Source organism: Papio anubis, chromosome 3, assembly GCF_008728515.1.
Source record: "Papio anubis isolate 15944 chromosome 3, Panubis1.0, whole genome shotgun sequence".
NCBI classification, from domain to species: domain Eukaryota; kingdom Metazoa; phylum Chordata; class Mammalia; order Primates; family Cercopithecidae; genus Papio; species Papio anubis.
In genome coordinates this window covers 184,493,882-184,521,682 of record NC_044978.1, presented here as the reverse complement: position 1 = coordinate 184,521,682, position 27,801 = coordinate 184,493,882, and the positions used below count along the sequence as shown (strand labels likewise).

General features: G+C 48.7%; 1 protein-coding gene across 19 annotated transcripts in view; it reads left to right on the top strand.

Annotated features, from left to right (window-relative positions):
* Positions 1 to 214: 214 nt before the first annotated feature.
* PIGG (phosphatidylinositol glycan anchor biosynthesis class G) overlaps positions 215 to 27,801 on the top strand; it is a 44,752-nt gene continuing 17,165 nt past the window's right edge. For 4 of the 19 annotated variants that reach the window (XR_002521898.2, XM_009205933.3, XM_003890935.4 and 1 more), the window contains exons 1-8: positions 229 to 511; positions 1,416 to 1,621; positions 8,622 to 8,831; positions 10,317 to 10,505; positions 12,647 to 12,788; positions 19,936 to 20,148; positions 25,470 to 25,687; positions 26,076 to 26,357. Coding sequence is in view for 14 of the 19 variants with exons in the window: in XM_009205933.3 (XP_009204197.2) it covers positions 358 to 511; positions 1,416 to 1,621; positions 8,622 to 8,831; positions 10,317 to 10,505; positions 12,647 to 12,788; positions 19,936 to 20,148; positions 25,470 to 25,687; positions 26,076 to 26,357 (1,614 nt within the window). In the remaining 5 variants the exon portion in view is untranslated. Of the gene's footprint in view, positions 750 to 1,415; positions 1,622 to 2,120; positions 2,192 to 8,621; positions 8,832 to 9,665; positions 9,778 to 10,258; positions 10,506 to 12,646; positions 12,789 to 19,935; positions 20,149 to 25,469; positions 25,717 to 26,075; positions 27,244 to 27,801 lie in introns of those variants that run through there. The other 15 variants (XM_009205977.3, XM_021938174.2, XM_021938173.2 and 12 more) reach the window with 14 other exon arrangements.

Sequence of the window (27,801 nt, the reverse complement as noted above, 5' to 3'; positions counted from 1 at the left end):
GCCTCCCAAGGTGCTGGGATTATAGGCGTGAGCCACTGCGCCCGGCTTTCCAAATTGAAAAAATTCTAAAACCTTGTACCTCGCAGTGGGCTGCGCCCACCGCGGACTCCCCGGGAAGGCCGCCCCAGAAAGCCTGGATCACCGCCCGCCGGGCGTATTTCCAGCGTGACGCCGCTTTGGCGCGCCGGCGGAAGTGACGCGCCACTGTGGCCCGCCGGCGGAGGTGACGCCACTGTGGCTGCGACGGTAAGGCCTGGCGTTCTTGCTTAGAGGCGGCTACCTGGAGCCGGAAGCGCGGGTGCAGCAGGGCGAAGCTCCAGGTGGGGTCGGTTCCGCATCCCGCCTGGCGTGTCCACGATGCGGCTGGGCTCCGGGACTTTCGCTACCTGTTGCGTAGCGATCGAGGTGCTAGGGATCGCAGTCTTCCTTCGGGGATTCTTTCCGGCTCCCGTTCGTTCCTCTGCGAGGGCGGAACACGGAGCAGAGCCCCCAGCGCCCGAACCCTCGGCTGGTACGGACCCCTCCCCAGCATCTCCGCTCCCCTGACCCCACATCCCCTAGAAGACCCTTTTTCTGAGCGTCACTGCTCGGATTTCTTCTCGGCGCTCCCCGGTGGTCTCCCGTTATGGTCCCCACCCCAGAATTTTTTTTTTTTTAACCGCTCCAGCGACTCTGTTCTGTTTTCTTACAACTTTGTGGCAACCACCTCTACTGGCCCCACTTCGACCTTCCTTCCTGATCACCACAAAGTAAGCTGTGTCCATACCTGGGATCCGGCCTCTCCAGCTCTACTCGTCCAGAGCCCCCGCCCCTCTCCTGAGGAGCCTTTGGGTCACTGCCTGTTCCAGGCGCCCTTTTTGCCCCCTAGCACACTACAGATAAGACCCCTGCCGATCCCTTCGCGTTTGGGTCTCTTACATTCCTCCAAGGTGTTTTCCCTGCCTAGTGGCTAAGGCCTTTCTGCGTTAGGCCCCTTCCTAGTCTTCATCTACCCAGCCATATACAGCAAGTAAAGGCGCCCTGGTTCTGGACCAAGTGCACACACCAGCCGCTGACCGTGAAACGCAGTATATAAACACCCAGCCATCCCATTCTTGCAGCTCTGGGTTTTAGGTCAAGCTCCCTAAATGTCCCATCCCAGGACGCTTACGTAGGGATTCCCCTGCCCTGGTACTCCTCACTATACTAAGGATAATTAACTGCTTACTACTGTGGGTCCCTGAGATTACTCCTGTTAACCCCCGTCCGTTCCCCGCAGCACTACCTACCAAGTACAAGTCTCCTCCTTTTGGGTTGGGTTATATAGATATGGCAGGATATGTGCTGGAGAAGTAGGTAGAAGCTAGATTGTGGAGGTGCTTGAATGCTTAGGAAAGTTTAAAGTTCAATTTCCTTTTTTTCTTTCAAACACTTAGGAGCCAGTTCTAACTGGACCACGCTGCCATCACCTCTCTTCAGTAAAGTTGTTATTGTTCTGATAGATGCCTTGAGAGATGATTTTGTGTTTGGATCAAAGGGTGTGAAATTTATGCCCTACACAACTTATCTTGTGGAAAAAGGAGCATCTCACAGTTTTGTGGCTGAAGCAAAGCCACCTACAGTTACTATGCCTCGAATCAAGGTAAGTTGGCCTTAATGCTTTAATGAATCATGGTTTGGCTCTTTTGAAGATTTAAAGGGGGCCTCTGTAGTCTTTCGCTTGGAGTTGCAATTTTAAGAAAGTGGAAATTTTGTGCTATCAGTTGGCTGGGGCAATAGAATGCTGAAGGAGCCTCACACAGGACGGAACGGAGACCCATGATTTGTGCCTCTTGTCAAGTAGCCAAAACTCATGCTTCACGGGAAGTATAAAAGATTTACAGCAAGATCACCCAGGCTAACCTACCCCAAGATATACCATTCTTGGTAACCTGCTTTCTTCTTTAATCGCCACTGGGTCATTTGCAATCTTAGAAGGAGCCTTTAGAGCTGATCTAGTTCAGTCTCTAGATCTTATAGATAGGAAAGCAAACCCAGATAAGTTAAATGTGACTTCTCCAAAAGTATCCACCAGTATACATAATGATCCAATTAGTATGATCTGCCTCAACAATTACCACTGTTTCCACCATATCCTTCAGGTGTCCAGCCTACTGATAGCAGCTTTGAAGTACATAGTGCGTTTCCCAAGAACCATGGGTAAAGAAAAAAAGTAAGCCTTTATTGATTGGCTCGAAAACTTTTGAGCAACTACTATGTGGTGATATTTTAATGGGTATACAATCGGGGAAAAAATAGTATCTCTGCCTTCATGTAGCTTTTAGTCTTTAGATATACAGTCACTCAACAAAGGAGCATATGAAAACATGCAGTTGGGCTGGGCGCGGTGGCTCACGCCTGTAATCCCAGCACTTTGGGAGGCCGAGGCGGGTGGATCACGAGGTCAGAAGATCGAGACCATCCTGGCTAACGGTGAAACCCCGTCTCTACTAAAAATACAAAAGAATTAGCTGGGCGAGGTGGCGGGCGCCTGTAGTCCCAGCTACTCAGGAGGCTGAGGCAGGAGAATGGCGTGAACCCGGGAGGCGGAGCTTGCATTGAGCCGAGGTTGCGCCACTACACTCCAGCCTTGGCGATGAGCAAGACTCCATCTCAAAAAAAAAAAAAAGAAAGAAAACATGCAGTTGTAAAGTGTGGTTAGTGCATGATGGGAAAGAACAGGATGTGATGATTAGTGGGTGAGAAATCCCGGCTGAGGAAATGGCATTTAAACTGAGAGTGGAGGGATGAATAAAGGTGGGGACAGAAAGGAGCAGAGGGGTTGAATTGTGTTTGTGAGTGTATTGCGTGTGAGTGTGGCATAAAGTCTCTGACGGAGCCTTTGCTGTGTGATTGATGGTGTGACAGCTTGTTACTTGGTGAGAAGGAGCTGCTTACTGATTGAAGGCTTGGGGGCAGCCCCGGTTGTCGATGCTCAGCGAATGTTCGCTGGATGAAAGCAGTCTGAGACTGGAGGAAGCACAGTGCCATATCGCTCACTGACTTTTTCCTTGAATGTTTTACTCTCTCTGCCACATTTCAATGTGATGTGACCTTCATTCAGCAATATTTATTGAGCATGCACTATGTGACATGCTGTTCTAGACAGGAGGGATGCAGTGAAGAACAAGACAGCGTTGTCCTCATGGAGCCTACTTTCTATTTTTTTTTTTTTTTGAGACGGAGTCTCGCTCTGTCGCCCAGGCTGGAGTACAGTAGCTGGATCTCAACTCACTGCAAGCTCCGCCTCCCGGGTTTACGCCATTCTCCTGCCTCAGCCTCCCGAGTAGCTGGGACTACAGGCGCCACCACCGCGCCCGGCTAATTTTTTGTATTTTTAGTAGAGACGGGGTTTCACCGTGTTAGCCAGGATGGTTTCTATCTCCTGACCTTGTGATCCGCCTGCCTCGGCCTCCCAAAGTGCTGGGATTACAGGCGTGAGCCACCGCGCCCGGCCATGGAGCCTACTTTCTAATTGGAGGAATAGAAAATCGGTAAAATATGAATCAATGAAGATCGTTTCAGACAGTGACAACTGCTCTGGAAGGAATGGAGCAGGAGGTGAGGGAGAGTGAAGGAGAGGGGCAGGCACCTTTGATCACAGCACTCCGTTTCTGCCGTTCTGCTGAAACTAGCGGTGGGAATCTGAAAGAGACATCCAGGCCCCTGATCTTCAGAAACACCGATTTCTTTATCTGCTCTCTCAGAAGTGTGGAAGGAACCCTTTTCTCCCTTTTTTTTTTTTTTTTTTTTTTTTTAAGAAAGATTTAACAGGCAGATTTGAGAAACTGTGTAAGTGATTGTGCAGGCTCCAGGTTCTATTCAGACCAGCACGTTGGCACTGTGGTTCTTGGCGCCTCTGTCTCCAGCTTATTGGTTTCATGTCACCTTTGCTGGGGAGCCTCACCCCAGAGCTAGTGTTTTGTTTTGTTTTCAGTCCTTTGAGGATTCTTGCTCCTTATTTCTCCATCAGGGAGGAGCTAGAACAGAAAGCCCATACTGGAGTTAGGATTCTACAGCTCTGGAGGTTGGTAGGTTGGGCAGTGTTGGTTGAGGAAAGTGTCCCCTGCCCTGCCTCTAGTCCGAGAAAGGGCTCAGAGCATCTCCTGGTATTGATACATTTGCAACCAGATGCCAACCCTGACATGTCCAGTGAGCTTTCACTTGCTAAGACCCTGTAGCAGCTTTGTTTTAAAGTCCTGTGACTCATTTTTGAATGCCTTCTCATTCTTCAAGCACTTTCTAGTCATAACAATAGCCGGCATTGATTGACAGACCTGAGCTTTCCCTTAGATTTCCTAGGACTGTGAGTGTGGCCCATTCGCTGCCTGCACACTTTCTGGGATGAGGGGATGCCAAATCCCCTCTGAGGTAGGGTGTGCGTGGATATACACATTTGTTAAATTCTGTATGTGCAAAAATGTAATTGTATAAAAATTATATTTCAATAGTTATTTTTTAAAATGTGAGCCTCTCTCACCCCAAAATCCCACTCTTTAAAAGGCAGCCAATTACTCTTGGTGAGTATCCTTTTAGATTCTTTTCTGTGTGAGCTGCGTGTGACCTGTGTGGATGAAGGGCAAGGGAACACAAAAGAGGGCCTATATGAGGATGAAGAGGTAAATGGGAGTGAGGCTGCACAGAGCCTGGAGGCTCTGGGCGATGGCGTTCGGTGTTCAAACCCAGCAGAGGGAAAACTACGGAAGGGTTTTAAAGAGTGGTGTAGCAGGGTCTGATTTGTGTCCAGATGCGATTTGGGCAAGAAAAGGTGCTAGGGCATTTATAATAGTTCAGATTGGAGCCCACAGCAGCCTGGACGACGGTGGTGGCCATGGAGATACTGGCTCAGTCAACCTGTATTCACATCCACGGTATTTCAAGAGCACCTGTTCACCTCATTTCTTGTGCGGGGTAGAGATCATCCATCTTTAAATTTTCACAATATGATAAACAAAAACTGGCTTATGGGTTGTTCTGTTTACCCTGCTCTGATTACTAGTCCAGAATCTCTGCATATGTTTATTGGCCATTCCGCTTTCTTGCTTTGTGGATTCTGTTATGTAGTCCGCCCAGCTTCCACAGGACTGTCGCTCCTTGATCCGAACCTCTTTATACATCATGGATGTAACATCTTGTATGTCATGTCCACAGTCAATAATTGTTTCAGTTTATCATGTTAGTTGACTTTGTTTACAACATCTTGAGAATATAAAAGTTTTCTGTTTTCATCCCTTCTTTTGTGGCTTTTATAAGGCACCCCCTTTGTCCTCACACTAGCTTGGGTTCCCACTGATATTTTTAAAGAGGGTAGGGACCACTTTAAATTTTCCCTAGGTAGGCCGGGCGCGGTGGCTCAAGCCTGTAATCCAAGCACTTTGGGAGGCCGAGGCGGGTGGATCATGAGGTCAGGAGATCGAGATTATCCTGGCTAACATGGTGAAACCCCGTCTCTACTAAAAATACAAAAAAAAACTAGCCGGGCGTGGTGGCGGGCGCCTGTAGTCCCAGCTACTTGGGAGGCTGAGGCGGGAGAATGGCGTGAACCCGGGAGGCGGAGCTTGCAGTGAGCCGAGATCACGCCACTGCACTCCAGCCTGGGAGACACAGCGAGACTCCATCTCAAAAAAAATAATAATAAAATAAAATAAATAAATAAATAAATAAAATAAATTTTCCCTAGGTAAAGAGGTTCATGATATGTTATTAATTGAATAAGTTTGAGACTAATTTGTATAGTTTGCTACCATTTTGGTAAAAAATATGTACCTTCATATATTTGTGATTTTATACACATACACACACACACACACACACAGAAAAGGGTCTAAAAGGATACTCACCAAGAGTAATTGGCTGCCTTTTAAAGAGTGGGATTGGCCGGGCGCAGTGGCTCACGCTTGTAATCCCGGCACTTTGGGAGGCCAAGGTGGGCGGATCACGAATGAGGTCAGGAGATGGAGACCATCCTGGCTAACACGGTGAAACCCCATCTCTACTAAAAATACAAAAAGTAGGCCGGGCGCGGTGGCTCAAGCCTGTAATCCCAGCACTTTGGGAGGCCGAGGCGGGTGGATCATGAGGTCAGGAGATCGAGACCATCCTGGCTAACATGGTGAAACCCCGTCTCTACTAAAAATACAAAAAACTAGCCGGGCGTGGTGGCGGGCGCCTGTAGTCCCAGCTACTCGAAGGCTGAGGCAGGAGAATGGCGTGAACCTGGGAGGCGGAGCTTGCAGTGAGCCGAGATCGCGCCACTGCACTCCAGCCTGGGTGACACAGCGCGAGACTCCCTCTCAAAAAAAAACAAAAAACAAAAAGTAGCCGGTCGTGGTGGCAGGGGCCTGTAATCCCAGCTACTCGGGAGGCTGAGGCCGGAGAATGGCGTGAACCCGGGAGGCGGAGCTTGCAGTGAGCCCAGATCGCGCCACTACACTCCAGCCTGGCTGACAGAGCGAGACTCCACCTCAAAAAAAAAAAAAAAAAAAAAAAAAAGTGAGATTTTGGGGTGAGAGAGGCTCACATTTTAAAAAATAACTTTATTGAAATGTAATTTTTATACAATTACATTTTTGCACGTACAGAAGTTAACAAATGTGTATATCCAGGCACACCCCACCTCAGCTCTAACCCCACCCTAGGAATGTTGGTGGCTGTTAGGGTTATTTTGGTTGTTTGTATAGTGACTTCGTAAACGACTTCTGCAGTCTGTCTCCCCGGCAGCATGCGGCAACTGATGTCTTCACTTAGGTCTTTTGGTTCTTTTGGTATTTAAGTTCTTTTTTTTTTTTGAGAGACGGAGTCTCGCTTTCTCTGTCAGCCTGTGGCTGGAGTGTGTGCAGTGGCCGGATCTCAGCTCACTGCAAGCTCCTCGCCTCCTGGTGTACACCATTCTCCTGCCTCAGCCTCCCCGCGTAGCTGGAGTACAGGCGCCTCACACCGCCAGCCGGGTTAGTTTTTTGTATTTTTTTTAGTAGAGACGGGTTTCACCAAAAGTTAGCCAGGCTGGTCTCCATCTCCTGACCTCGTGATCCGCCCGTCTCGGCCTCCCAAGGTGCTGGGATTACAGGCTTGAGCCACCGCGACTGGCCTAAGTTCTTGTTTTTAATTTTAAGCCTGTCTTCCTGAGGCTCCGGAAGCCTCAGGAGCTAAGCCCGGGCTCTGCATAGCTTAGTGGTCAGCCAGTGATTGGTCAGAGGGTGTGCTTCAGCACCCCTGATGTGTTTTCCTAACCTCCCTGGGTGTGAGGCTTCTCCGTGGCTGCTGCAGCTTGTAGCTGGAAAGGAGGGAGGTGGGAGCTGCCCTGTGTGGAAACACCATGGCACTTGCTGTTCTTACTGAGATTCCGTTTTTTTCTTAAATAAGCTCTTCTCAATCTGTTCTATAATTTTGGTGAATTTCCAAAGTACTAAAATGGTTGCTTTTGACAGTTTCATCCAGTTTTATTATTGCTCCTGGGGGAGAGATTTTGCTGAGCTCCTCCCCGTGGCATTCCAGAAGTCTGGATAATTCATACTTGCATTTATTTACCGTTAAAGATGTCTTGGTAAAATTATTTCACCTGCTGGTGTTATCCAGGTTCCTGTTTATTTTCATTGCACAGGTTGCAGGATGCCAGTGCTGGCTGAGGTGTCTCTATAACTCTAAATCACAGAGATCTGTTACCCATTACAATGGCCTCTTAGGTTCTATGCTAAAAGCAGGGAAATTCTTGACTCAATTATATTATCAGAAGGGTATAAGGACACGTCACACCCAACCCCTCCCAGAAAATATGGTGCGACATTGAGGGCGGGAGCAGAAGAGACTATCCCACTGGCCTCCCTGGCCCAGTTCACTTTGCAAATTGCTGAAAGTTGACGCTTTAGGACTGCTTTCATCCTGGTTTTCCACTCAAAGGTAGATGTTGGAATTGCTGGATTCTTAGGAGTCATATGGACTTTGCTTGTCACGTGGAGATTTGAATCTTAATTGGGAACCTGGCAGAGGCTTTGAATACACAGGTTAATGTTTTTAATGTATACCTCACTTTGCCATTTGCTTCAGCTACATCACGAACCCATAGCTGCTTCTCTGGCTGCTGTTGTTGTCTCGCTATCCCTAGCCACCTCCTTTAACCTCTTATCAGCTGGAAAGATTATTATGAGCCATGAATGTCCTTTAATATGGTTATCTTTATTATTATTGAGTTTACAGTTTTTTACCAGAATCTATGTGCCACTTTCTCTTCTTTACCCTAATTACTGTCCTAACTTTGACCCAGCCACCAGTACTAGGGATACCCTAGCTTTATGCTCACCTATTTTGTCCATAAAATGATCTTCAGACCAGCCTGGGCAACATAGCGAGACCCTGTATCTACCCCAAAAAAAAAAAAAAAGCCGGGTGTGGTGCTGCACACCTGTAGTCCCTGCTACTTGGGAGGCCAAGGTGGGAGGACCGCTTGAGCCCAGGAGTTCAAAGCTGCAGTGATCCATGATTGTGTGACTGCAACTCCATCCTGAACAGCAGAGAGAGACCCTGTCTCAAAAAAAAAATTCTTCAGTGCCCTTTTCATGCTCCGGTTTCGGATTCAGTGGTCTAATTCTTGCGTTTTCTTACTGAAGGCGTTGATGACGGGGAGCCTCCCTGGCTTTGTCGATGTCGTCAGGAACCTCAATTCTCCTGCGCTGCTGGAAGACAGTGTGATAAGACAAGCAAAAACAGCTGGAAAAAGAATAATCTTTTATGGAGATGAAACCTGGGTTAAATTATTCCCAAAACATTTTGTGGAATATGATGGAACAACCTCATTTTTCGTGTCAGATTACACAGAGGTCAGTTTTTAAAATAAGAAAATAAGTCGTACTGGAATATCATACTAGATAGAGCCTGGCATCACCATTGCTTAGTGAGAGATGATACTATTTTGTATTTGGTTTTATTAATTTATGGGGAGTACTATGGACAGTTTTAAAAATTATTCACTCACGTAATCAGTTGACAACCCAGAAATACAAACCTGAAGCAGGTGTGAGCAGAGTTTTATGGAACCCAGAGCTTAGAACAGCTGAGTGCCATTGAGGGGCAGAGAGGATCAGGAAGGGTGACACAGCCAAGGGGCCGTCTGAGCCGAGTTGTGATGGGTGAGTGAGGACTCCCCAGGTGGGCAGAACAGGCTGGTATCCTCTGCGTATGGCAGAGCTATAGGACTCCACACCCTGTTGGTTCTGCTGCAAGCAGAGCCTCATCATGCCATGAGGGCAGGTGGTGGACTAAGTGGGGCCTGGCCCGGAGGGGATTTTCCTGGAGCTTTTCCAACAAAGATTAGACCTGCATGTTAGAAAGCAGACCCTGGGGCTGAGGCAGGGGCACACCAGCACACCTTCTTGGCCTGGGGTCTAGCCACCTTCACCTCCTAGATGGCTGGGCCTTGTGGAACATCTGCAGTCCTATCCTGTTCCAAAGCGGGGCGCTTTCAACAGTTACTTTTCAGTAATGACTGAGTTTTCCTGACTGTACATGGCATCATTGAGAAACATTTCTCTTCATGGGAGATTTTTTTAGTGGGAGGGAGATGAGCGAGCTGAGGGGTCAGGGCTCACCAGGCTGACAGCTCTGTCTGGGGCTGATCAACTGCTAATCTCTCCTCCATGTTGTGTTTATTTCAGAAATAAATGTGATCACTGAGTGCTGTGTCTTTTTCCCTCCAAGAACAGCCTTCTTGTAGGACACATGTAGGTGCCCTCAGCTTCACTGTCCTGCTGGTTACTTCAACTCTGGGTACTATCCTGTCTTTAATTAACTGCCCGTTGCCCTTAGTTACCTCGTGACAACTTGGGATCTATTTGACTTGCCCATTTGCTAACCTTTAGTCATGCCCATCAAGCTCAGCAGTGATCCCACAGAAAAATATTTTTGTTAGAACAACCCTTGCTCATTTAAATTATCTGTATTATATCTTCAATCCATAGCCTAGAAACGTAAAAACAGTATTAGCAAAAGTTTAATCTAATGCTAATGTTCATTTATTTATTATAGACGTGGGGTCTTGCTATGTTGCCCAGGCTGGTCCTGAACTCTTGGCCTCAAGCAGTCTTCCCCCTTCAGCCTCCTCAAGTGTTGAGATGACAGGTGTGAGCTGCTGTGTCCTGCCTGTTTATTTATTTTTAATGACATAGATTTTGTTGTCTTTCAACTCACCCAAATCCTGTTAACCTGAATAAACCCCTAGGTTTTAAGATGACTGTTGCCTTTTCCCCAGGGAGTGAAGATCCAGGGAAATTAGGTGAGCTGTTTATACGTGTGTTTCCCCTTCAAAGGTGGATAATAATGTCACGAGGCATTTGGATAAAGTATTAAAAAGAGGAGATTGGGACATGTTAATCCTCCACTACCTGGGGCTGGACCACATTGGCCACATTTCAGGGCCCAACAGCCCCCTGATTGGGCACAAGCTGAGCGAGATGGACAGCGTGCTGATGAAGATCCACACCTCGCTGCAGTCGAAGGTGAGGCTTGCCGTCGCGCACTGTGTGGTGATGTGGTTTCACGTGGATATTCCCTAGAATAAATACAACTGCCTGAGTCAATTCAGGGTGCCTGTGTGAATGTCCACCATCAGTCTGCCAGCCAGGGGCCGCATGCCACGGGCAGCACTGTCTCAGTGTCCACTGCACTGACTGTCTTCCAGCAGCCCTGCAGAACAGCAGCTCTCACTCCTACCCATGTGTGCATTCATTCAACTGATACCTCCTGAAGGCCTGTGTCACTCTTTCTGTTCTGTGTCACTCTGTCCTGTGTCACTGTTTCTGTTCTGTGTCACTCTGTTCTGTGTCACTCTGTTCTGTGTCACTGTTTCTGTTCTGTGTCACTCTGTTCTGTGTCACTCTGTTTGTGTCACTCTTTCTGTTCTGTGTCACCTGTCCCAGGTCACTGTTTCCTGTCTCCAGTCACCTCTGTTCTGTGTCACCTCTGTCTCCAGTCACCTGTTCCGTGTCACTCTGTCCTGTGTCACTCTTTCTGTCTCCAGGTCACCTGTCCCAGTCACTCTTTTCCTGTTCCAGGCTCACTCTGTTCCCCTGTGCCTCACTTTGTCTCTCTCACTGTTTCCCCTGGTTCCCCAGGTCACTTGTTCTGTGGGCTCACTCTGTTCTTGTGTCACTTCTTGTTCCCAGGGTCACTCCTGTTCTGTGTCACTTTTCTGTTCTAGGCTCACTTGTTCCAGGGCCACTCTGTTCTGTGTCACTGTTTCTGTTCCCAGTCACTCTGTCCTGTGTCACTCTTTTCTGTTCTTGTGTCACTCTGTTCTGTGGTCATCACTCTGTTCTGTGTCACTGTTTCTGTTCTGTGTCACTCTGTTCTGTGTCACTGTCCTGTGTCACCTTCTGTTCCCAGGTCACCTTGTCCTGTGTCACTCTTTTCTGTTCTGTGTCACTCTTGTTCCAGTCACTTGTTCTGTGTCACTGTTTCTCTGTTCTGTGTCACTCTGTCCTGTGTCACTCTTCTTCTGTTCCCAAAATCACTCTGTTTGTGTCACTCTTTCTGTGTCACTCTTTCTGTTCTGTGTCACTCTGTCCTGTGTCACTCTCTTTTCTGTTCTGTGTCACTCTGTTCTGTGTCACTCTGTTCTGTGTCACTGTTTCTGTTCTGTGTCACTCTGTTCTGTGTCACTCTTTCTGTTCTGTGTCACTGTGTTCTGTGTCTCTCTTTCTGTTCTGTGTCACTCTGTTCTGTGTCACTCTGTCCTGTGTCACTCTGTTCTGTGTCACTCTGTTCTGTGTCACTCTGTCCTGTGTCACTCTTTCTGTTCTGTGTCACTCTGTTCTGTGTCACTCTTTCTGTTCTGTGTCACTCTGTTCTGTGTCACTCTTTCTGTCCATGCATTTGGTGCATCAGTGAAACAGTCAATAATCCCTCGTGAAGCTCGTGTTCTAGCCGGGAGAGACTAACAAGAAACATGAGTAAATAAGTATGTGAGGAAGTGATGGGTGCTGCAGAAACTCAGAGGGCAGGAGGAGGGGCTTTCAACAGATGTTGAGAGAAGCCTTCCCTGAAGATGTGTGCAGGGTGAGCAGAGACTTGAAGGGAGGGCGGGGCAGACGGTGTGGTCTGTGCATGAGTGTTCCAGGTGGAGGAGCAGCAGCGAGGGTCAGACACAGCCTGCCTGGCTTGTCCCGGAGCAGCAAAGGCTGTGTGGCTGCAACCCCAGGGGCAGAGAACCCTGATGGGTGCCCCCACGTGGTGGCTCAGAGCTCTTGCCTTGTGCTGTGTGTTGTGTTCTCACCGGAGTCCTGTGGAAGAGATTCCATTTGACAGATGAGGCGATGAAGGCACGGAGTAGAATGTGTCCAGAGTCTCACAGCTCGGCAGTGGCAAAGACAGAAACCAGATACAAATCCTCTGCCATCGGAGGGCAGAAATGCATCCTGCTGTGCTCCATGAACTGCGTACAATGCTGTGGACTTCATTTACGACGTTATTTGACTGTGACCCTGTGATCTGGCTATGAGCTCAGAGGGGAAAAAAAAATCTAATTCATTGAGAAAGAGCTAACTCTGTAAAGCAAAGCTAAAACCGAAACTTGTCTTCTTAAGACGATGTGCTCTCTTCAGTCTGAACGCAGCTGAAATATTTTTCCTTTGCCTCATAGGAGAGAGAGACGCCTTTACCCAATTTGCTGGTTCTCTGTGGTGACCACGGCATGTCTGAAACAGGAAGTCACGGGGCCTCCTCCATGGAGGAAGTGAATACACCTCTGATTTTAATCAGTTCTGCGTTTGAAAGGAAACCTGGTAAGAATTTAGGAATGTTAACATTTGGAAACTGTATTATATTTGTTTTCTATAGTCTGGTTTTAATTTTGAAAACCTATTTTTTAGAGGCTCCGTAAGGTTGAAGTCCCCGAGCAATGTGAGAATGAAAAGTAATGGGGCACAGGGCCGGGCGCGGTGGCTCAAGCCTGTAATCCCAGCACTTTGGGAGGCCGAGACGGGCGGATCACGAGGTCAGGAGATCGAGCCATCCTGGCTATCACGGTGAAACCCCGTCTCTACTAAATACAAAAAACTAGCCGGGCGAGGTGGCGGGCGCCTGTAGTCCCAGCTACTCGGGAGGCTGAGGCAGGAGAATGGCGTGAACCCGGGAGGCGGAGCTTGCAGTGAGCTGAGATCCGGCCACTGTACTCCTGCCTGGGTGATAGAGCGAGACTCCATCTCAAAAAAAAAAAAAGAAAAGTAATGGGGCAAAAGGCTTTCGGGATCTGAAGTTACATTCCTTCCTCTAATCCTTAACATACAAATATTCTTCGTCAGAATTTTCTTGTATGAGTGTTGCTGCCTGGATATCTGGAACTGTTGAGAAAAACTGCCAGTAGCTCAGACATCTGGACAGCACATGTGAACTGAAGGAAACGTGAATACCTCGGCTTTTTAAAAAGTTTGCGTTATTGAAAACCATCTATCGAACAGCAGTGTCAGCAAGAGTCATGGGACCCAACCAGAGCAGGACAGACAGAGGCCCCGTCTGTCAATATTCAGACACGCCCCAAACACACACACACCCCACTTTGACCTGTGCCCTGACTCAGCCGCCAGCCTACCCACTCTGCCCTCGCGGCCGATGGCCTTGCTGTCCCGTCGGCGGCCTGCCTTCCGCTTGCGCCTGGCTTCTGCTGCCACACTTCACGGACTCACTCGCGGTGAGCTCAGCGGTTATTTCTGCAGTGCCGTCAAGCACAGCAGATGCTTTCGGGTGCTGCTCTCACTGACCCTTCAGCACCCTTAGTGCTGCTGGTCCCATAGCTTCTGGGACCTCACATCTTTCTGGTTTTCCTCCTTTTCTCTCCTTTGCTAGCCTAGTTTCCTTTCCCTGGTCTTTTTTACCGGACTGCCTTCTTGTTTCGTTCTGCATTCGCCCTGGAGATATGGTCTGACCTGCCTCTGTGGTTGTAAATGCCATGGATAGGCCCCGCACTGGTCAGATTGATCTCTCTAGCTGTCCCCATTCATCATTCTTGGCATGGTTTATCATTGCAGACTTATTGATGGATTTTGTTTATTTATGGGATTCATATAACATCTGCCTCCACATTACACTTTAAGCCAGATGAGGACAGGACCATGTCTGTTTTGCCCACCATGAGCCTGAAACATTGCCTGGCACGTGACAGTTGCCAGCAAATACCTGCTGAATGAACAGCCCTTTCACTGACGTGAGAGTTAGTTGGGGAAGCATCTCCATCTGACCTCTTCTATCTTTTTATGAAGCTTCTTCATCTTGAATGTCTGACCTGGCAGAGCTGGGAATGGTGGGGGCGGCTGCATGTGTGCAGGTTGCCTGCACATGCCAAACTCATCGCTAGCTTCAGTCCTGAGAGGTGGTTATGTTGTGTTTTCTTTATTCTCATCATGCCTGTTTCATGAGCCAGGACTGTACTCTGGTGTACTCACAGCGTTGGGCCACCATTATCACAGTCAATTTTATGTAATTTTCCTCACCTCAGAAAGAAACCCCATACTGTTCTGCAGCCGCCTTCCTCTTCCCCAGCCCAGTCTTCTCTCCCTCCCCCAACCCTAGGTAATCATCATCTTTGTAGATTTGCCTCTTCTGCATGTTCTGTGTAAATGGAACCATGTGGTCTCATGTGTGTGGCCTCTTTCATGTAGGATAGTGTTTTTCCAGGTTCATAGTTATAGCATGTATCAAGACTTCATTTCTAGGCCGGGCGCGGTGGCTCTCGCCTGTAATCCCAGCACATTGGGAGGCTGAGGCGGGCGCATCACCTGAGGTCGGGAGTTGGAGACCAGCCTGACCAACATGGAGAAACCCTGTGTCTACTAAAAATACAAAATTAGTTGGGTGTGGTGGTGCATGCCTGTAATCCCAGCTATTCGGGAGGCTGAAGCAGGAGAATCACTTGAGCCCAGGAGGCGGAGGTTGCAGTGAGCCGAGATCGTGCCATTGCACTCTAGCCTGGGTGACAGGAGTGAAACTTCCCGTCTTAAAAAAAGAAAAAAAAGACTTCATTTCTTTTGTTATTAAATAGTCTTCCGTTGCATGGATTTAACACATTCATTGACCATTCGTGAGTTGGTGGACATTTGGGTTGTTTCCACTTTCTGCCCATGATGAATAATGATGCTGTGATCATGTGTGTATAGCTTTTTGTGTGGATGTATATTTTCCTATGTTGTCATTTTCTTACTCCAGTATAGCATGTCCCAACCTGCCACCTCTGTGCTGTTGTTATCAAATATGTCGCTTTTCTGTATGTTATAAACTGATGGCATAATTATATAGATATGGTTTTATATAATTGCTTTTAAATCAGGAGAGGAAAGAAGACAATGCTTTTATAGTATCTTTCGTAATTATGTAATTACCTTTACTGATGCTCTTTGCTTTTTTATGTATCTGAAATTTGATCTGGAGTCACTGGCTTTCAGCCTGCAGAATTTCTTTTAGTATTTCTTGCTAGCAGATTTGCTAGCAAAGAATTTTTTGTTTTAGAAAAAATTTGGGATGTCTATTTTGTCTGCTTTTTGGAAAGATAGTTTTGCTGACTGTAAGACTGGGTTGGCTATTTTTTTCTTTCAGCATTTTGAATATGCTGTCGCACTGCCTTCTGGCCTCAATGGTTTCTGATGAAAAGTCAACTCTTAAATCTGATTGGGTTTCCCATTTCTTTGTCTTTTAGCATTTTTGCTATAATCTGTATTTTATATTTACTCAACTTGGAATTCATTGAGCTTCTTGCATGTGTAGGTTGATGTGTTTCATCAAATTTGGAAAATTTTCTTTCTATTCTTTAAGTTGCATAATCTCTATTGATCTGTCTTTAAATTGCTGGTTCTTTCTTCTGCCAGTTCAAGTCTATTGTTTTGTTTTGTTTTGTTTTGTTTTGTTTGTTTGTTTTGAGACGGAGTCTCGCTCTGTCCCCTGGCTGGAGTGCAGTGGTGCGATCTCAGGTCACTGCAAGCTCCGCCTCCCAGGATCATGCCATTCTCCTGCCTCAGCCTCCCGAGTAGCTGGGACTACAGGCGCCCGCCACTGTGCCCGGCTAATTTTTTGTATTTTTAGTAGAGACGGGGTTTCACCGTGGTCTCGATCTCCTGACCTTGTGATCCACCCACCTCGGCCTCCCAAAGTGCTGGGATTACAGGCGTGAGCCACCGCACCCGGCCTCAGGTCTGTTGTTAAACCCCTTTAGTGAATTTTCTGTTTCAGTTACTTTTTTTGAGATGGAGTCTTGCTCTGTCACCCAGGCTGGAGTGCAGTGGCATGATCTCAGCTCACTGCAACCTCCGCCTCCTGGATTCGAGCTATTCTCCTGCCTCAGCCTCCCAAGTAGCTGGGATTACAGGTGCCCACCACCATGCCTGGTTAATTTTTGTATTTTTAGTAGAGACAGGGTTTCACAGTATTGGCCAGGCTGATCTCAAACTCCTGACCTTGTGATCTGCCCGCCTCAGCCTCCCAACAGTTATCATATTTTTTTAACTCCAGAGTTTCATTTGATGCTTTTTAAAGAATAATTTCTGGCTGGGTGCGGCGGCTCACTCTTGTAATCTCAGCACTTTGGGAGGCCAAGGCGGGTGGATCACGAGGTCAGAAGTTCGAGACTGCCTGACTGACATGATGAAACCCGTCTCTACTAAAAGTGCAAAAATTAGCCAGATGTGGTGGTGGGTGCCTGTAATCCCAGCTACTCAGGACACTGAGGCAGGAGAATCGCTTGTACCCGGGAGGCAGAGGTTGCAGTGAGCCGAGATTGTGCCACCGCACTCCAGCCTGGCGATAGAGTGAGACTCCATCTAAAAATAATAATAATAATTTCTATCTCTTTATTGATATTGTCTATTTGAAGAGGAAAGGAAGAGCAGGGGGAGATGGGAAGGAGATCGCATAATCCTCTATTGGGAACTGGGGGAGCTGGGGGAAAGGGAGCTCTGTGTTCTGGGCTGCACCCACCACAGGAGAGTTTCTGTCCCACTGGGCTAGCAGGGGAAGGGATGGAGCAGGACACGGTTCAAGGGCTACAGACTCTTATGCTTCTTACCAAGGCCTAGTGGATTTTCTTGAATAAAGATTTCTTCATTTGTTGTGTACTCCTAGACAATTTCCAGAGACTGTGAACGGTGATAGTGGTGGTTTTTAAAATTTTTACCATTTATGCTTGTTTCATTGATGAGCAAGTTCATGGAGCTACTCTTAACACTATTCCCTATAGTTCTGAAGGATTTTTATCTTAAAAATGCATGCAAATTTTCATTTTATGTTAATAAAAATAAATGTTAAGGTGTTTATTATTTTCAAAATAAGCAGTTTTGGATTGTGTAGTGAGTGACTTCAGAGACACTCAGCCCGCCACTGCCCATCCCCAGAGTGCTGACCTCACTGTGTGGGCAGCACAGGTCTGGCTGCTCCAGAGTCAAGGGGTTTGGGAAGGAGAGGATGCCTGTTGGTGGACGTCCACAGAGGGCAGAGCAGGTCTGTTTTATTTTCAGCCTCTTGCTACTGGAATGTTTGACCCTATTTGTTGTTCTGTCCCCCAAGCCTGCAGTGGTGCCTGGCACCTAGTGGATGTTTTATCACTTGTGGATTGAATGTTGAAGACTCTGCAGGCGAGCCAGTGGTGGTAGAGACCGGCGGTGAAAGGATGCTGCTGGGTTGTGGGAATGGTTTTCTGAAGTGCTGGAACTTCTTTCATGGCCCCTCATCATTGGTGGGGTGCAATCCACAGGCCTACCCTGTGTTTGTATTTCAGAATTACAGTTATTAAAATAGTTTGTGCAGGTAAGAACTGGTCACAAACCAGTCAAATATGCAAAATCAAGAGGCCAGAAATAGACCTCAGTGTATCTGGGGATTTGGTGATAACAGTGGCATCTCAGATTAGTGCAGAAAAGACATGGTGCTCGATAAATGATGCTGGTACCCCTGGCTGAGCTTTTGGAAAAAGGTAATGCAGACTATCTGCCTTATTCTTTACAACAATATCAATCCAGATCAAAGCATGTTAATGTCTTTAAAAGCCTATAGTGTGGAAAATTTTAGACGTAGACCAGTAGCCGCAGTAGTCTAATAAACCCCCTAGTCTAGCTTCACCAGTTATTGGCCAGTTATAGCCAATCTTCTTTCATCTGTGCTCACACTCATTTCCCTTCTCCTTTATTATTTGGAAGCAGACCTCTAAAAGATATGTGCTCTTTACCCCCATAATCTTCATGCCCTTATCACATTTTTAAGATAGTGTTAATTCCTTAATATCACCGAACAGTGTTCATCCCTCCAAGATCTGTCTCTCTCTCTCTCTCTAAGTGTTTCAGCTTGTTTGAATCAGGCTACAAGTAAGACCACACATTGTGATTTGTTTATGTGTCTCTTAAGTCTCTGTAAATCTCTAGGTCCCCAGCCCCAAAACTCTTTGGTTTACTATGGTTTACTCATGTGCATTTCCTTCTTGAGACCTGCAGTCAGCAATTTCTCCAGGATGCCCTGCTTTTTTTTAGTGGAAAGTGGTATTTTAAGACCACTGTCTCAGAGCTACCAGTGCTAGCTCTGAGTGGTTGGTCATTGTTTCTAGACAGAAAGAAGAGATTGTTTTAAGATAAAATGATCTTGTGTTTGTATTGATTCACCTTCAAAACCGTAAAATTGACTTCTTAGGTCTTACATCTGTACTTTCTTCTCCCTAAGTTTAGAATCTTGGTTGTCAACAACTCCAGATACGATAGAATTAGAATATCACATAATGACTCATTGGCTTTATCCCACAATAGACACGTAACGGTCTCAGAATAACCATGCCAGCACTGCCACTACCAGTATGAGGGTCAAAAGCAATTTCAGGTGGGTTTGCTTTTGTTTTTGTGTTTTATTTTTTTGTATCAGCTCAAAGCACTTAATGTAATAAAATACTAGAAGAAAGAACTACTGGAAGAAAACAGCCACACTGGAGTGGAAGGTTCTTTCTAAGCATGACCTAGAAGCCATCATTAGAGAGTTGGCCAAGGCCTGATTAATAAATCTGACCAAATTAAAAACTCCCTACAACAAAAAATTACCACAATCAAAGTAAAACCTCCACAGACTCACACCTGAGTATCTAAAGACACCTCACGCACCACCTGTCCTAAATAGCGTCCCTGTGGCCTCTCAGCGCCCGGCAGGTGTGCATTGAACTTCCGGGGTATGGAGCCGTTTGCTGTCGTTACAGATGAAAACACTCCCACCAAGTTGAGTGTCTCCTTCGAAATCAGTGGATAGTGGCAGAGCAGTGGCCTAGGCCCATTGTGCTGACATCACAGCCATTCTTGCAAGGAGATGGGAGGATGACCACTCCCTGTTGGGGACTGAGCTTTAGCCAACAGGCAGATGTCCAGCTTGTCCAAGTTGATTAGAGCACCTGGCCCAGCTGAACCTGCCTCATTCTGCGCTCCCCTGTAGAAGCACCCACAGCTGCTCCGGAGCCGTGAAGGGTTCATTTTCTCCATGAGCAACAGCATGTGTACTCATAGAGGGCAGAGCATGGGACGCTCCCAATCCAGAGGGGCCAGGCTGTCAGCGATCCCAGCCTCACTTCATTCTCGGTTGGCTGTTGACCTTGCCAAAGTGACGGTCCCTCCATGTCTGCTGGACCACCTGCTTCCTCTGTGTTCAGCCTGTGCTCCGTAGCCTCACTGTATGGAATTCCTCGTATGAGTCTCTCTCCCAGCCTTTTGCAGGCTACTGAAGGAAAGACACCGCCCCTGGCATAGAATGGGTTCTGTTACTGTATCGACACAGCAAGCAGTGAGGTGATTCCTGTAGGGTTCTGTGTTGAATGGTGTGAAGAGACGGATCATTTGGCTCATGTTAGTTGTAGAAGGTCTAATTCAAGAATGACTACCATCTTACACTTTCTAGAAGTCTGTTACTTAAAATGTTTTCTTTTTCTAGGTGATATCCGACATCCAAAGCATGTCCAACAGACGGATGTGGCCGCGACCCTGGCGATAGCACTTGGTTTGCGGATTCCGAAAGACAGCGTAGGGAGCCTTCTATTCCCGGTGGTGGAAGGAAGACCAATTAGAGAGCAGTTGAGATTTTTACATTTGAATACAGTGCAGCTTAGTAAACTGTTGCAAGAGAATGTACCGTCATATGAAAAAGGTCAGTCAACTCATCTTTTCCGAACTCTGTCAGAGCTGTGTGTTTCCACTGAGGTCGTGTTTCTCCGACGTCTTTCTGTGGTATGCAGTTTGTCAGGAATATTTTTTCATCACTACTCTTTGATTATACAGACTGTGCTTCTGTTTTCTTAGAACTTTTAACAATCACCATTGGCAACACCCTCAGATGCAGTTATCTAATTAAAGTTCTTTCATAAATTTATTCATTCAACAGCTATTTACCAGGATCTTGTTAAGAATGAGATCTTTTTAAGAATGAGAGGCTGTTACAGGCACTGGAGACAGATCATTGAGCGGTAAGAGGCTCTGCCCTCATGGAAACTTCCAGAGGGAGGAGAGAAAAGGAAGTGATCGATGGCCAGTGGTGATGAGTACCTTAGGAAAAGAATAAACAGGGCTGGGCCTGTGAGGGCTGGCTCACACTTGTGATCCCAGCACTCTGGGAGGCCGAGGTGGGCGGATCATGAGTTCAGGAGTTCAAGACCAGCCTGACCAACACAGTGAAACCCCATCTCTACTAAAAATACAAAAATTAGCATGATAGCGGGCACCTGTAATCCCAGCTCCTCGGGAGGCTGAGGCAGGAGAATCGCTTGAACCCCAGAGGCGGAGGTTGCAGTGAGCTGAGATCACGCCACTGCACTCCAGCCTGGGCGACAGCGAGACTCCATCTCAAAAAAAAAAAAAAAAAAAAAAAAAAGAATAAACAGGCATGGGGTGGGAAGTGAAGCGGGTTGGGGAGCCGCTGGGGCAGGCTGCCCACTGGCCATCTGGGAGGGCACATTATAGGCTGTGGGGACAGCAGACAGGGTCCTCCACGGGGCGCACATTCAGGGGATGGTCAGAGCAGGGGCCAGAGTGGCAAGACAGGGCAGAGGAGATGGCGTTAAGGCATGAGGGCCGCTAGGCACTGCAGGGGCTTTCACTTTTATTCTGAGTTAAATGGGGAGCTACTGCAGGGTTTGGTGAGAGCTAGAGTCCTCCACTTGCATTTTCAAAGGCTGTCTCAGGTCCCCTTGTGGAGGACTCTGCTTTGTGCTGTGGGAGGAGACCAGTCAGGAGGCAGTGGCTGTACTTCTGTGAGAGGTGAGGGTGGCCAGTGCCCAGGCAGTGGCGGTGGAGAAGTGGTTGCGTTCTGGAAAAATTTTGAGGATCATGAAGACAGGATTTGCTCATGTGCTGAGAGACTGGGTATGAGCAGAGCAGAGGCGTTAGGTACAACTCCGGGACTTTCAGCTGAAAGCGAAGGAGCAGGGTAATCATTTCCTCAGGAGGGCACGACTTAGGGGGAGCACTTCTGCAAGGCCGGTGCTTGTGGGTGGGGTGTTGGTGTCCAGGAAGCCTTGTAAAGAAGTAATTTCAGGAAGCAGGGAGTGGGCTGCTGTGTCAAAGGTTGGTATCGAATAAAATCAGGAATTGAGAACTGAGTTTCGGATCTGGCTGCGGGAGATGATGAGTAACTTCGTCAGATGGAAAGTAGGGTAGGGCCTGGCTGGTACTGGGCAGGCGAGAGCCCTCGGCAGCAGACACAGCCACCCTAATGGGAGTAGGAGGTGAGGTTGCCTGAGGTGGGTGTGGGGCCAAGGGAGGTGCCAGGAGACAGCTGCAGGAAGGATCCAGGAGAGGAACGTTTGTCTCCCTGAGACATCTTCAGGCAATTGACTGTGACGTAGCCGCGTTCATCAGAGAATCATGTTTGACACTGGGGCTCCTTCGAGAGCCTGGAGGAAGTTGGCTCCTATTTGGGGGCAGCAGTTAATGTGGTGTTGGCGGATTTCCCTACTTGAAGTAGCGGGATACTATTACTACCAAATAGAGTGAACGTCCACAAGCTTGCGCTGAGATAGAAACCGGCCTCCTAGAGTCACTTGTGGAAGACAAACCCGGCCAGCCAAGGAGTGCTGGGAACTGGATGTGATGAGTGGCCGGAGGCCCCACTGAGCACCAGCTCTCACCCTGTGAGGTGGCCAGGTGGAGGCCTTTGGCCATGGAGACATTTAGTCAAGACCAGGGACAACCGTGACTTGTGCTTTTGGTTTTTTAAAAAATAGTCTGAGTTTGGTAGCTTTTGCATATTGCTTGTTTTGTTAATGTGCCCTTTTTTCTGTGCTAAGAACAATGAAAACACCAACAAAAGAAGTTTAATTTTTGGCCGAGCACAGTGGCTCACGCCTGTAATCCCAGCACTTTGGGAGGCCAAGGCTGGCGGATCACGAGGTCAGGAGATCGAGACCATCCTGGCTAACACGGTGGTGACACCCAGTCTCTACTAAAAATACAAAAAATTAGCCGGGTGTGGTGGCGGCGCCTGTAGTCCCAGCTACTCTGGAGGCTGAGGCAGGAGAATGGCGTGAACCTGGGAGGTGGAGCTTACAGTGAGCCGAGATCGTGCCACTGCACTCCAGCCTGGGCGACAGAGTGAGACTCCGTCTCCAAAACAAAACAAAAAAATACCAACAAAATCAAAAAAACAATGGAAGGGTTATTTGCCTGTTCCGGAAGCAGTGGCTGGGGGAAGTTGGGAACCACAGTGGATATGGGAGGAAACCAGCCTGTTAAATGAATGCAGGAGCCTCTCTTGACTGAAAACACAGCCCACAGCATCTGGGACACCCCCCCTTGGCAGCCCATTGTCTACACCGTCGGGGATCACATTTCCTAAAACAAAATAGGGTACGTGTTCTGACACTGAAATATGTTTTAGAACCCACAGCCAGGCCCGTACAGTCCTTGGGTGGTGTCCAGTCTGTTGGAGGTGCCCGGCTCTCTCAGTGTAGTGGGACTGGCCTTTTCTCGCCGCTGGACTTTCGCACATGCTGTTCCCATCAACTTGATGCTGTTCCTCCAGTTTTTTGCCTGGCGAATTCCTGGGTACCGTTTACATTTCAGCGTAAACATCAGACCTTCTTGGTCCAGCGCCCACTCCCAGTCCAAAATCAGTTCCTCCCCATTACCAAAAATCCCTCATTGGTACCCTCTACTTTTCCTTCCTGGGAAACTTGTAATTACAACTGTAATGCAGTCACAGTTTGTAATTACACTTTGTGTGTGTGTGTGTGTGTGCGCGCGTGTGCATGCGTGCCTGTGAGCCCTACTGGATCCAGGCCCCAGCAGGCAAGGATTGCACCTGCTTGCTCGCCATGTCATGTCTTTCCCCTGGCACAGCACCTGGCACAGCGCCTGGCACAGCGCCTGGCATGTTGTCCACGCTCCATGGATATTTGTTTCGATGCATGCACAGATGCACCCTCATAGCTCGTGGGGTATAGGCACAGGTACCCATGTCTCTGTGACTTGGGGGTGGTGGGGTGTGGACACAGGCGTCCCCCACTCCAGGGTAGTGGGTGTAGCAATGAAGAATGCCAGCCCTGGAACCGGACTGCCTGAGTTTCGTTTGCAGCTTTTACCCACTGGCGCTGTGGCCTGGGTGTGTGACTCACCCCCTGTGTCTCAGTTGCCTCCTCTGGAGAAGTTCTGATGCTCATCCCTGCCTCATAGGGTTATTAGGGAGGTGAAACGAGCGAGCTGCGTAGTGTTGCTGGCCACTGGCACTTAGTGCAGAGCACCTGGTGCCAGCAGCCGTGGGGTGGGCCTGCAGGCGTGTGGGTTCACGCTCAGGGACTTGGTGCTGGCAGCAGTAGGTTGGGCCTGCAGGCGTGTGGGTTCACGCTCAGGGACTCGTGCCACAGCGCCCTGGACCTCAGTGGCTCAAGTGCCCGTGGCAGCTCTTTCACTGCTGTGATGACAGCAGGCCTGGGGCATGCAGAGCCACAGAGTGGCGAGCCTGCCAAGAGGCACAACTGAGACCCTCCTTGGCGTGGCTCTTCTGGAGTAGGAAACGCATGTCAAAAACCGAGGGGGTCTCGGGAAGGAAGTTCTTGCTTCAAAGGCCAGTCTAGGCCAGGCGCGGTGGCTCACGCCTGTAATCCCAACACTTTGGGAGGCCGAGGTGGGCAGATCACGAGGTCAGGAGATCGAGACCATCCTGGCTAACACAGTGAAACCCCGTCTCTACTAAAAAATACAAAATCTGGCCGGGCGCGGTGGCTCAAGCCTGTAATCCCAGCACTTTGGGAGGCCGAGGCGGGTGGATCACGAGGTCAGGAGATCGAGACTATCCTGGCTAACACGGTGAAACCCCGTCTCTACTAAAAATACAAAAAAAAAACTAGCCGGGCGTGGTGGCGGGCGCCTGTAGTCCCAGCTACTTGGGAGGCTGAGGCGGGAGAATGGCGTGAACCCGGGAGGCGGAGCTTGCAGTGAGCCGAGATCACGCCACTGCACTCCAGCCTGGGAGACACAGCGAGACTCCGTCTCAAAAAAAAAAAAAACAAAAAAAAAAAAACCGGGCGTGGTGGCAGGCACCTGTAGTTCCAGCTACTTGGGAGGCTGAGGCAGGAGAATGATGTCAACCCAGGAGGCAGAGCTTGCAGTGAGCCAAGATCACGCCACTGCACTCCAGCCTGGGCGACAGAGCGAGACTCTGTCTCAAAAAACAAAACAAAACAAAACAAAAAACCAGTCTAATCACAAGTGAGCGTGGTCCAGGCAGAGGCTCATGCATCAGCCAGCTCTGGAAAGAAAGGACATCAGCTGTGCCATGAGCAGCATGGCACTATGGTCTAAAAGAGGGTGCCATAGCAGAGGGGCAGGGCTTTATCCAGAGGCAGGGCATCCATGCTCCCAGCAGAGCTCACCCTTGTGAGCAGAGAGGGCTGGAAACTGCTCTCCCTTTCCAAAGAGGATGTGAGGAAGTCACCCAGGCTACAGAACAGGGGATGTTAGAGCTCGGAAGGGCCAGTCTGCACAGGGGAAGTGGGTGTGGTGGAGAAGGGTCAAGCTGCTGCCTGCCCAGTCCGCATACAGTGCTGTAAGGGTTAGAAAGACTGTAAAACCTGACTGTTGACAAAATGTATTTCAGGATTGTTTGTATATTGCACGTTGACAAGAAGGAGAGAGTAGAAAGAGACAGAAGAGGGAGGAGGAAGTGAGAGTGATGAGGGAGGCAGAGAAAGAGATCAGGCAGCACAGGGGGCAGTCACTGCCGTCTGCAGGGTGCCGTCCAAGGACCAAGGCCCGTATCGCCGGAGGGCGGATGGATGCACATCGGCGGCTTTCCAGGCTTTACAGAAGGCGTTGCAGACCCCCACCCAAAGGAATGGTTCATCTTCGTTAAGTGTCAGTTCTAAAAAGAGAAGGCTTTGCCATGTGCCACGCATAACTAAGTACTTTGAGATTATGTATATATATGTATGTTCACGATGTGTGCGTGCGCATGTAACTTTTCTGTCTTCTTAATAGATCCTGGGTTTGAACAGTTTAAAATGTCAGAAAGATTGCATGGGAACTGGATCAGACTGTACTTGGAGGAAAAGCATTCAGAAGTCCTGTTCAACCTGGGCTCCAAGGTTCTCAGGCAGTACCTGGCTGCTCTGAAGACGCTGAGCTTGTCCCTGAGCACACAAGTGGCCCAGTACGACATGTATTCGATGATGGTGGGGACTGTCGTGGTTTTGGAGGTACAGATGCTCACACAGTCGTGGCTCAGGTGTTGCACTGATTTGATAACTCAGCCAAATATTTATAGTTTTAAGTATATATCTTGATGTTATTAAAAATGGGAAAATATTAATTTTCTTGTTTAACTCTTTCATGGTGTGTCCTGATTTGTGACAAGACCCAGAGTATTGTCAGGTGTCAATTGGCATCACTCAGTATTGCTACAGGTGATAAAAAAAAAATCACGCCATGCATTTTGGGGCAGTTAATTAAGAATCATCTTTTCCTGAGCTTTCTTTTCTGCTTTTACTGTGTGGACAGCTGACACGAGAGCGGGAGCTGGGCTTGTTTTTAAGTGCGTTTCTCCAAGCCCAGCAGTCTGTGAACGCTGCTGTTTCTCTGTTCCAGGTTCTCACCCTGCTCCTGCTCAGCGTCCCACAGGCACTGCACAGAAAGGCTGAGCTGGAAGTCCCACTGTCATCTCCTGGGTTTTCTCTGCTCTTTTATTTGGTGATCTTGGTTCTTTCGGCCCTTCACGTCATTGTGTGCACCTCAGCTGAAAGTTCATGCTACTTCTGTGGCCTCTCATGGCTGGCAGCAGGTGGGGTGATGGTGCTGGCCTCGGCGCTGCTGTGTATGGTCGTGTCTGTTCTGACCAACATGCTCGTGGGTGGAAACGCCTCCAGGAAGGTACGTGCGGCTGGTTCCCAGGAATGTGATGTGGTCCTTCTGCTCAGGCTGTTCTTGTTATTTCAGGCTGCCTTTCATTTACCAGACTTTCGTTGAACACCTGGTGTGTGCCAAGTGCTGGCAGTGCCCTGGACAGGGGGCCTCAGGGAAGGACTTGGAGCAGCCTTATCCGAGGCCTCAGGGTGTCCTGACACAGGTGTTCACATCTGTGCTGTCAGGTCACATGCCTTAGTTCTTGGAAAGCTAGGTTCCTGCGACTGTCACAAAGGCGATTGTAAAGAGCTGGTGGTCACAGAGGAATGAACCCCCCACTGAGGGGGTGCGTGAATCAGACAGCCTCCCAGCGGAGGCGTGGGAGCTGCAGCTGAGGGAAGAAGAGACAGTTGTCCTGGACACTCAGGAGGGTCAAAAGGAAACGGTCGCCTCACTCATCCTGCTGCCTCCAGAATGCATCCTGCCTCATCAGGTCCAGATTTCTTTCCAAGGCGGATGTTTTCTGTTGGAATTCTTAGTCTTTGGCCTCGGACACCTTCATTTGTTAGCTGGGGAGTGGTGGCGAGGCAGTGAGAAAGAGGCGGATGGTCGCACTTAGATCCAGAGTCCAGGATGAAGTGACTTAGTGCAGTGGCAGCAGGACTGTTGGCCCCCACCCCAGCCCTGCGCAGCCCTTATCCGCTCTTGGCTTGAGCTGTCAGAGGCCCTGTGCTGAGTGTCTGACCGAGACACAGCGTTGTGATCAGGCCACAGGCTTCCTCGGAGCGTCTGCATCCACCCTCGCACCTCGGGCCTACCTGGGCTCATGCTCTCTCTCCCTCTATTGAATTAGTACCTAGCCGCACGCAATATATAGTTATCAAAAGAGTGAGTGGCAATAATTGAGTCCTCATCTTTGATTTTGACTGCTTTAAGTTCGTATATTTAAGGGACAGTACTGTGATGTCAACTTTGTCATTTCAACAGAATTAACCATTTTAGTGGAAACTTTCTGGATTTCTGGAATATTCATGAGAAATTCGAGGTCTGGTTTGGTGGGATGTATTGTTGGGGTTCTTTGGTTTCAAGAAGCAGGAACTGGCGATGCCCATCTGAAGACCAGAGCTCTTCAAGAGCCTGGACGCGGGAGCACGGAGGGCCAGGGCCAGGAGCCTCTGGGCGAGCTCTTTGGGCTCCATCACTGCCCAGAGGGTTCTGACCATATTCAGTCTTTGTCGCTCAGCTTGGGCCTTGCAGTCCAGTGGGAGGACATGCTGGCTGGCTGTGCTGTGTCCCGGCTCCCCTGCCTGGGCTGAGGGCGTCTCCACTTCTGCAGGCTGCGTCCCAAGAGGAGGGTTCCTGCCATTGGAGCAGAAGGGGGCTGTTCCAGTGTAGGGGCCCAGGTGCTGGGTGCGAGGAACAACAGTGTGTGTCCAGGGCATTCTCTGCTGTGAGCAAGGACTTGACATGC